Source organism: Sparus aurata, chromosome 7, assembly GCF_900880675.1.
Source record: "Sparus aurata chromosome 7, fSpaAur1.1, whole genome shotgun sequence".
Lineage (NCBI taxonomy): Eukaryota > Metazoa > Chordata > Actinopteri > Spariformes > Sparidae > Sparus > Sparus aurata.
The window spans coordinates 33,686,771-33,697,792 of record NC_044193.1 but is presented as its reverse complement, the minus strand read 5'-3'; the positions used below and the strand labels follow the sequence as shown (position 1 = coordinate 33,697,792).

At 40.8% G+C, this 11,022-nt stretch overlaps 1 protein-coding gene across 1 annotated transcript in view; it reads right to left on the bottom strand.

Moving 5' to 3' along the window:
* Positions 1-2,858: 2,858 nt before the first annotated feature.
* Positions 2,859-11,022, bottom strand: part of mfn2 (mitofusin 2) — a 34,594-nt gene continuing 26,430 nt past the window's right edge. Inside the window, exons 15-18 of the mRNA XM_030422301.1 lie at positions 10,720-10,875; positions 8,112-8,308; positions 7,804-7,938; positions 2,859-6,539 (exon numbers count right to left, since the gene is read on the bottom strand). Coding sequence (XP_030278161.1) covers positions 6,470-6,539; positions 7,804-7,938; positions 8,112-8,308; positions 10,720-10,875 — 558 coding nt within the window. The 3' untranslated portion in view covers positions 2,859-6,469. The remainder of the gene's footprint in view (positions 6,540-7,803; positions 7,939-8,111; positions 8,309-10,719; positions 10,876-11,022) is intronic.

Here is an 11,022-nt window from a genome sequence, read left to right as displayed (position 1 = left end):
GGCATCGCTGACTCTGCTTTAACCTGGTTCACATTATACGTGACAAATCGCACCTTTCAGGCTCCTTGTCTAAGCCCTGCTTTCTGGAAACTGGTGTCCCTCAAGGCTGAGTATTAGGACCACTTCTGTTTTCACTATACACTAGATCACTAGGCTCAGCACTCACATCACATGGATTTTCCTACCACTGTTATGCAGACGGTATCCAACTGTTCCTCTCTTTTTCCCCATCCTCCTATACCCATGAGGCAATGCGCATCTCTGAATGTCTGGCAGACATCTCCGCTTGCACATCACTGCACATCACCTCAAGCTCAAAATTAGTAAAAGTGTTCTCCTCTTCATCCCGGGGAAAGACTGCCCTGGCATGGACCTGTCAGTCACTGTCGAGGACGCCACAGTTCGTAGATTGTGAGGAACCTGGACCTAATCCTTGACGACGGACTGTTCTTCGCCCCCAACATCACTGCTGTGGCCCGATCCTGCAGATTTGCCATCTACAACAACTGCAGGATCCGGTCTTTCCTCATAAACGATGAAAAGCAACTCCTGGTCCAACATGGTCATTGCCTGGACTACTTCAACTGGCTCTTGGCTGGACTCCCAGCCTCTGCGACTAAACCGTTGCAGTGTATCCAGAACACTGTGGCGCACCTCTTTTTCAATCTACCCAAATTCTCCCATATAATCTCCCTCCTCTGTGACCTCCACTGGTGTCCTGTTGCGACCCCCATCCAATTTAAGATGAAGGCGCTGGCCTTCACAAGGCCGTCAACAGAACTGCACCCATCTACCTCCAAACACTGGTCAGACCACATGCCCCAGCGTGAGCACTTCACCCTACTCCATCAGCTGGCCGGTTGGTACTGCCATCACTGAGAGCAAACAAAGCCTGTTCTGGCACCGCCCAATCTGGAATGAACTCCCGACCAATGTCAGGAATCACTCGCCATGTTCCGCAAAAGACTCAAGACTCATTTGTTCAAACCTTATTTTGACCACATATTGCATGACTAACCTTTTTTTATTTCTTACTCTATCGATGCTGATATGTTGTGGTTTCTTTCTTGTGACAAGTGTACTTATTGTAAGTCGCTTTGGACAAAAGTGTCTGCAAATGCCCTAAATGTAAATCTAAGACTACTTTAGTAAATATGCTTAACTATTGTATATTCCAACAAAGCAAAACTGCCAGCTTGTCCCCCTGTATGGTTATAAAGTCAGTAAGGTAAAAAATACACAAAATCATTTCCAAGTTCCATTATAAACAAAATGTAAAAACGAGCTAAAATTAATTGTTCCTTTTTTTTGAAAGGAAAAAAAGGGAAAATCATTTAGGAGGAACTTCACCAATGTTGCCCATTTTCATGTTATGTAGACAGAATTACATGATTAATGCCAAGAAAGGTCTACAAATCACCAGTTTTTGTCAGTTTTAGTTTGCTACAAAACAGCTGCCTGACTCTGGATGAATGTGGTTGTGGTCAGTGATACCATACTGCCATCTGCTGGTTAAATTCTCAAATAAGCCAGAAAGACAGCATTCGGAAATGCTGAATGCTGTGATGATAAAATGAGCTTGAGAGTTCACAGATCCATGTGCTGTGGCATGTGCACGAAGGATGTGTGGATATTGAAAAAAAAAAAATTGAAGAAAGTTTTACAACATTCACATCTGAACAAAATGACAAAATGTGTGCATGTTCTATCATGAACCTGTTTGGGTACCGACCATGAATGTGAATGAACAATGATGGGGATCCATATAAACACAACACAGTTGTCTCCATCACTTTTGGGGACATTACAGTACACTGTGTGAGCTGTTTTACTGTGAAGCTCCAGAAATGTTTTGTGGACTTCAAAACTTTGTGAACTGTGTGCAGTGCAGTACAGGAAGAAAAAGCACCTGCTCCATCTTATCACATGTATTCATGTTTTCTAAAAGTTATTGGGTCAATTTGTGATTCTTTGTATGTGTATGTATGCCTCACCAGTTGATCATTTTTCAATGGTTTAAATTAGTCTTGAACACCAAAGAAAACCTTAACATAATCAATAATTAATTTTAATAGTTGCAGTATGTCTGAAAAAAAAAGGTTAAATGTCACTATTCATTGCATATATACAAATAAATTCTAAGATATCATTTTACTCTATTTAATGTTTTTTTTACACAGCCATTTTTCCTTACTTTTCACTGCCTGTAATATTACATTCAGTGGTTTTATTTCATAGGCAGATATAGCCTATTTTTTACTCAGATCATAACATTTAGTTACAACTTTCAATGGGGTAATTCCATGCCAACTCCCCTATAATTGAGAACGTGGTGAGAAAATGGTTTGTCGCATATGAGATAGTGTCATCTTCCTCCCTGTGGTAGGTGGGTGTTACGACCCTAAAGGTCCAAGACTGCCAGCATGTGATTGTGTACCGGCTTTGTTTTTCAATAAAACGCTTTGCTGCTGGTGATGCTTAGGGGATGGGAAGAGGGGAGTCTCACGCTCTTGTTGCACCAGGGTTTCCCCTAGGCCCTGGTCGCAACAGTGGGATTAGCCCAGACTGGCCTGATTGTTTTCTAATGCTACTAGTTAGTAAACCCATTCACAGTGCACTTTCAGTGCAGGAACCATGCGCTGATAATTCACCTCATAACTGTGTGAAAGTTAGATACGTAGAGGAGGGACAGTTTTGCTGCATCTCTGATCCGCCTCCGGAGGTAGTCTGTGTGAAAAGGGCCAACGCCATCAGTGACGGTGCAGTGGTGTGTTGGATCACACTCCAGAGATAAAACACCTGCATGAGTTTCATTGGACATTACCATTTTTGGTTGAGAGTCAGAAACAAATGTGCACTTTTTAAGTATTGTTTCACCTTTTATTTATTTTTACATACATACAGATGTTTGACCATTTCAACAGGGCAACACACTACTATAACAGTCACGACATGCATGTACTTTCACCTTCCTGAAGCCAAATACTACTTAGATTTTGGGAAAAACAACCTTTATTTAGGAAAAATAAAATCAAACAAAAAAAGCAGCAAACTGATAAAGTGCATGACTTCACTCTAAGGGAAGTGTGGTACAGCAGCCTCCCTGCTCACTTGGCAACACACAGTGTATGGCTTTTATTTACAGCATGGCCCAATCAACCAAGACTTCAACATGCTGGACAAATCCAGGCGCATCCACACTTGTGTGGCTTTGTTTCTTTCAGCAGTTTCCAATGGTTTCCAATTGAAAGGCAAATTGTTCCATTATATAAACAGTTTAGAAACTAGATATGTGGCCACCCTTTTTACACCCCATCATATAGTATGTAGTCCGGATTCCCACCACCTCCTTTAAAAGTCTTATCATATGCAATGTTGAGAGAGAGACAGTTGTGCAGTAAGCCTGGCCATCATATGCATTCAGTGCAAGACAAATATGTCACAAGCATACACCAGACACTGGGACAACCATCAACAGTGCTAACATCTCACACTGAAAACACTATTGTCTAAAATTTGTTTGGGGAAGGAAGGGTCATTAGATATGTATGGAAGACAACATGAGAGAAGAGAAGCTCTGAGGTTAGAGATGCACTAATCAACTTTTCAGGTCCCATCCGATCCCAATACCCGAATTTGGATTGAATTAGAATTTAGTTAAGTTTAGTTATTTCAACTCTCGATCAGTAGGAGCAGATTGCTTTTTAAAAATTATCTTAATGTTTTAAAAACTTGAACAAATGCAGCAATGCATCATAAACTACTTGTAAGTAGATTGCTATGCATGGGTTCAAAAGTAATACGAGAACTTCAAAGAGTGTAGTAGGTAATTGACAATCAACCCAACATGCTGAATCTGGATCATGAAATCAGTGCAATATTCAGTAAGTAACTGAATGAAGTCTGTGTTATGATCCAATACCATTATTGGATTGGAGCTTGGACTGGGTACTGTAGTCTGAGACACTATTTGAGTATAGTGAGAAAAGTCTGGATTGTGAGTTTAACTCGAGAATGCCGATAATAAAGTAATACCCAGTTTTTCCCATATGAAATTCCTTCTGAACGGCATTAATGAAGTGTAAGGGCGGATTCCAGCCAATAGTGTGGGGCTTTTTTACTGGCACTTCTGGGCCACTTCAAACTGTGGGGCACTGATTTGCTTTTCCACTACCAATTTTACCGTGCTGAGTTGAGCTGAGCAATGCCCAAGATGGACTTCTAGAGTGGGGCCAAGCACGTCCACCCCACCTCTGAACGGGCTGCAGTGATGTCTCGCGTCCATGGCCAACTTTGCTCACATCGCCCTCTGATGCCAGCAGAAACTGAATATTTTGGGCAGTCTTTGTTTGATACTGTCGCCGACAACCACCCTGACACAGCCCATGTGCGTTGCATGAAAGTTTTACTCCTGGTTGCGTAAAGGTGCTTCTAGCTACAGGCTTGGGCAGTGATACACTGCAACAATGTGTGAGGTGATATATGGTTAGGAATTGAATAAAGCAATGCAGAAAGAACTGAAACCATTAAGAATGAATTTAAATGTAGACATAGATATGAATGCATTCTGTATGACGGTTGAATTCTGGGAAATGGAAGGCTAGTGCTGGAAATACCCATTAAGGTGATTTCCCATTTGCCAAGAAATAAAATCACAAAAATGGGGGAAAAAACTATTTGTGTTTTATAACATATGAAAATATATTTAGAAAACATGTGGGCATACAGTTTCCCTTTTAGGGTTAGAAAAAGCCAAATGACTTGCTTCAATGACTTTTGCTTGTTTATGAATGGATAACCTTTAAAAAATAATTTCCATGAGGCTCTTCTTCATAGCAGACAGACCACAGCTAATGAACTTGGCATATAAAAGCCCTGTAGTGACGTTCAAGCTGAAAGTTTGTAAGTGCCATTCTTTTAATCATTACCACCAAATAATGCACTAAAGTGATCAGGTTGGGAACCCATGGGTTGATGCATCTTTCCTCTTGTTGCATTTAGTGTTGCTTGAAATTACCAATAATTTAACTGTAGCCATGTGATCAGTAAATGGTTATTAGTTCATTGGTCCACTCAGCTATCTTCCATATCATTGTTTTTGTTGTATTCATTCAAAGTTTTACAACATACCTGCATAGATTTAATTGTGAAAATTACAAATTCATATTTTTTCTCTTTTCATTTACTTAATAGGGTACATGAACATTCTACCTGCAGAACTAGATAAAGGTCAAATATGTTCTAGACCCCTAACTTCTACTCCTTCTTCCCCTTTACTGGCAACGGCAAAGCTAACTTCACTTGAAACTTCATTTAAAAATGGCCACCTCCACATGCTGAGCAGGTGTGAACAGCAAATAGTGCTGTGTGGAAAAAAAACTCTGATAACCCAAGTTTCTCTGTCAAGACACCACACTCTGAGGATTTTAAGTTAACTACATTTACCAACAGCACTGATTGGGATAGCCACATAAAACATTTCTGTTTTATTTTTCCTTTGAGTTACTGCTGGTGAAAACTTAGATTTTGAAGTTTTATTGTCAACAGACGTTCATCAAGAAATAAGTTGTGCTTTGTTAGCAACTATTCTTCAAAATAAATAAGTCTGATAATGATAGATCAGTTTTGTTCTGATGAGAATCCCTTGAATGTGGTTATTAAAGAACAGTGCCCAGGATATTCCAGTGTGGGAAGGTTCACAGTGTAAATATGACTGCAGCGCTTTCGGGTGGACGCACTCTGTAATAGTGACACTATTTCAAAATGACCTCAAACATCTTTAGCATGTCAATACTGACGTCTGTCAGTGAAAAGATGACATGCTGATACACATATCTCAATCAATTATTTTACATGTCTTCAGCTGATTGTAATATTCTACTCCCTTCCCTTGCATGGACCGCCTTTTACTTAAGGATGGCACTTGTCCAATGTTCAAACTGTATATACAAAATCAAATCTATACAGGCCAAAGTGACAGAGTTAACTGGAATCTTAATAACAGGACAGTGTGAGGTTTCTGACAAAAAGTGGTACAAGTCACTCAACAGTGCTAATAAGGATGTAAGGAGAGCTCAGACTGTATCTCTGCTCTGGAGTCAGATCTATCAGGGTTCATTCTCATTTGCATATCAACTGAATATGAAAGTGCTAAATAAATGAGCATCAGGAATGCACTGAGGGGACGCTTACTTCGGATGTGGCTAAAATGTTCATGTTTTGGCTTCTATTGAATAGCTGATCCTGTTTTTTACTTTTTTTGTTTTAGTGTGACAAGTCACCTGCTAAACACAGGACTCCCTGCTGAGCTCATGTTCTGGAATCGTACCACAACCTCCCAGTCCCCCCTTCCACTCATACCAGACATTCAAACTATCTCTTGTCTTCCTCCTGTTCTTTTGAGGACATTGTTGTCTCAGATCTTCCTCTGGTGTTGTTTTCATTCTCTCAGATGGATGCTCTGACTGGTTTACTTGCTGTGGTGAAGGTACTGCTGGGTGAACATGTTGAGTTCACTGTCCAACCAGCCTGCCTTGTTCCTAACAAACACAAACAAAAAAATGTATTAATAATATCCACATTTAGTGTATTGAACAAGGTGCATGTCTGAAAAAGGGTTTTAAACACAGGCTGATGACAATGGCTGCGTTTTGTAATTGATTCAAATGAGTGATCACAGAGGGAGTAAGAGGAAACAAGTTTGTTCTCTTAACTTTTCTGCCACAACAATTCTAACGTTTGATAATGCTGGCATCATGTTTCAGTGTGAATCAGGAAAGCCTTTGTCTATGTACACAACATTTTTAACAAAACACCACTTCAGGGAGTAGGCTGTTTAGGCTCAGTAGAACGGAGGTCCGAAACAGAGAAAAATCTCAGTTTTCATATGTAGCTAGCTAAGAGACCCTGCATCCTGTCCCAAAGGAAAGTTGACAGTTGTGACATGAGCAGGTTTTGTGACGCGAGTGCTTCTACCAGCCACCGATCAGAACAAGGTACGGTTCTGAATTAACCCAGAAAAAAGTGTTTTGCTGCATTGCCAAACAATGGGAGAGCCACAGATGTACTGTATGATGTGTCTTTATTTGCTAATTTTAGCTCAAAATTGTACTTAACTCCAGTGTTTGAGTATTTTTTTTTTTTTTTACTTAGTTACATTACATCACTGGTTATTCTAAATTTTCAGACAAAGATTTTTCTTTTCTACTGCAAATGTATATATATGTATATCAGTTCCATCAGTATATCACTTTGGTCAGTATTGGTCTCCTTGATTACTAATAATCGGTATCAGCCTTGAAAAAATGTATTGTTTGCTCTCCAACATACCTTGGCTTACAATATGGTCCTTTTAGTTAACACAAAGAGGGCTCTGCCTCGGTAATACAATATGCTAGAAGTTCAAAGAAGCACAACACCTCAGGCTTTCTAATGATTTTCAGGCATAATTATGCCCCATCACTAATCTCAAGCATGCACAAGAAAAAAAAATCTGGACTTTTCACATACGATCATTATTCAAACGATTTAAAGAAAATTGTTCTCTGCCTTAAAACTCCCCTGAGGAGCACTGAGTACTAGGACAGTTTTGATGGTGGGGCAAACCAAAGCCTCCAAAGGAAGCCCACACAATAATGGGGAGAACAAACCTCTGCCTAGAATAGCCCTGCCCAAGCTAACAAACTGAACCAAGGACTTTCTTACTGCAAGGCAACAGTCCTAACCACTGAGCCTCTGTGCTGCCACAAGCATCTATTTGCAAAACTTGTCCTCCTGTCTGGCCGTTTGTGGTGAGGTTCTTACCGCAGCAACTTAGCCTTGCTCTGCAGGCTGTCCAGCAGCTCAATCTTGCTGTTCATGTCAGTGATGTCATCCTCAAGGTTCTGACGGGTGACATCTACCTGCTGGCAGAGCTGAGCAAACACACCGGCCAACTCCCTGATAACCACAGACAGAAGGGACACAAAGGCAATCGAGGAACATTAGACACAAAGGCATTTAATGCTTAATCACAGTATTCTTTCCAATCACTGATTAAATTGACATGATAACTGAGGTGGACAGTAATGACTGTCCAACTGTGTGTGTGTGTGATCAGTTAACATGCTTACTGCTGGACTTGGTGGCTGCAGTTGGATCCGGTGTAGCTGACGATGAGTTGCAGCTTCTCGCTAGCGTAGTCCACAAATTGTCTCTTGAAGGCCCTCTCCTTGGCCTTGGTGGTCCACGTGACTCGCTCGTAGACATAAAGGAGCCCATACAGACCCACCGACAGGGCAATCAGACGCCAGCCCACTGCCTTCCAGATCTGCACACAAAAAAAAACTTCAGGGGTGGCAGAGCAGGCCACCTTTCCCCATAATACAATTTGTCAGCAGAAACATAAGCTGCTACACTCCAGCTCGGTCAAGATCACCGTTAGATGATGGTTGGACCTGGTGTGCAGAGTCATTGGAGATTGGGGAGTTGAAACATTGGCTGTTTATGATTACCAATTATCATTACAGATTCTGCTTATCGGTCAGAATCTTTATAGATCCTTTATTGATGCCCGATTTTCTGTATGAAAAAAGTAGGCCTACAACAGTTTTATTACCTCTGAGTCTGAACACACTTGATGGGCCACTCAAGCTAGCCTTAGCCATAGTATGTGTGTCATCATCTAAAATGGATAAAATAAGACAATATTTCTACAGCATTTGTTCTTGTTTAGTTTTTTCTGGTGAGTGACACATATCAATATATTTACTCTCTGTAACAGATTTGTTTATCTCAGTTGGGAAGCAATGGCACGGCTATATTGTGCCAAATACATGTTCAGTATGTATGTGTGTTCAGTATTAATTACATGTCCCTCTGCCTTTTACACCTCAGTTAGGTCCTTCTGATAGCCATCCACAAGTTTCTGTCAGTCCTCTGGCTGAATTTTTAACTTCTCTTGACAGAATGGTTGAAGTTCAATTGAATTTGTTGGCTTCCTGGCACAGACTTGTTTCTTTAGCACAGTCCACATGTTCTCAATGGGGTTCAAGTCAGAACTTTGGGAAGTTGATTCCAAAACCTCAATTCTAGCTTGATTTAAACACTCCTTTATCACTGCTGATGTGTGTTTTAGATCATTGTCCTGTTGGAACACCCAACTGCACCCAAGAGCCAATCTTCTGATGATGATTTGAGGTTTTCCTGAAGAATTTGGAGATAATCCTCCTTCCTCATTATTCCATTGACTGTATTTAGAGCAGCAGATCCACTGACAGCACAACAGCCCCACAGCATAATACTCCCAGCACTATGCCTGACAGTAGCTTTAGTGTTCTTGGAGTTAAAGGCCTCACCTCCTCTCCTCCAAACATACTGCTGCTCATTGTGGTCAGACAACTCAGTGTTTGTTTCCTCTGACCACAGAGTTTTCCTCCACAAGGTTTTTTCTTTGTCCATGTGATCAGCAGTAAACTTCAGTCGAGCTTTAAGGTGTTGCGTCTGGATCAAGAGCTTCTTTCTTGTACGGCAGCCTCTCAGCTCATGTTGATGTGAGACACACTTGACTGTGAACACTGACAGCTGTCTTCCAGCTTCTAATTCACTGCAGACCTGCTTTTTGGTGGTTTTTGGTTGACTCTTGACATCCTGAACAGTTTTCTCTCAGCAGCAGGTGACAGTTTGTGTTTTCTGATGGTGGCAGTGACACAACTGTGCCATGCACTTTATACTTACAAACAGTTGTTTGTACAGTTGATCTTGGGACCTGTAACTGCTTTTAAATGGCTCCAATTGATTTCCTGACTTCAATAATGACAAATCAATAATGTGATCTTTCAGATCAATGCTGAGCTCCTTAGACTTTCATATTGGAGTTTTTGTGGCTGAGTCTAATGGCTGTATCAAACATGTCCTATTAAAATGGGCCCAGAAAAGTCACCAGCGCTTATCAATCAGATAAAAGTTAAGAGGCCACAATACGAAGAACATTTGATTTCAGAGGACCTACATTAAATTCATTACTGAATCAAAATACAAGAATGTTTTTTGTGACAAAGTAGTTTGTATTCCACTCATTCCATCACAGAAAAATGAGAGCTGCAGAAATCATTCGAATTCGAAGACTGCTATGATATACATGTTCTTTACAAGTGTATGTAAACCCTTGACCAAAACTGTACATATCGTGCAGAGAAATGTTTTCAGCAGTTTCCTATTGTTTCCACCCTTGCCTGAAATTTTCATTTCTACAGACATCATGGCCCAATCTACCCATCGCCCCTTCTACTTTGCCCTACCCATCGGTTTTGTACATTCACGTCGATGTAGTGTATCCTGATTCTTGTCAGTATAAAGCAGTATGGTGAGGTGTTAGGGCTACATGGCCCTAAGAATGGAGATTTTTCAAAGGCACACTTCAAACTGAGTGTCATTTGTTTATAACAAGGACACAAGGATCACCACTAGTTTGCCATTTTTTCATACACATATTTGTGTTTTAATACGTTTTATGATGGAATTGTATAAAATCTTGTTTATACTATGTTTTCCGCAATTAATCATTATTCTAATCAAACTTTAAAAAGAAAAAAAAAACATAACTCAAAATGTGCTTACAAGTTTTCAATCACATTTCACTTCTTCCTCTTCACTTCATCACATTTGACCTATGTCTTCCTTCCTTGCCATCAATACATCATCCATATCTGAACTAATGTGTGTGTGCATGTGTGTACTCACCACACCACCAACCACTAGGACGCCCATAGAAGTACGGGAGGTAAGGGAGGCAAGACCTGTCACCATGGAGACCATCAGCTCTTCCTGGGTCATGGAACTTTGTGGAAATGGAGGCATGCTGGTGCTGACTGGAGTCAGGGCCATGGTCCGAGGGACCTGCAGGGAGAACACAGCTGAGAACAGCACAGAACAAAGCACAAAGCGACTGGCTCGGAGAGCTGCTGACAGTCCTGTCTATATGTGAAAGTGTTCTTGGATGAGAAACTGAAGCCAGAATTGTGGTTAAATGCCTGACAGGCATCA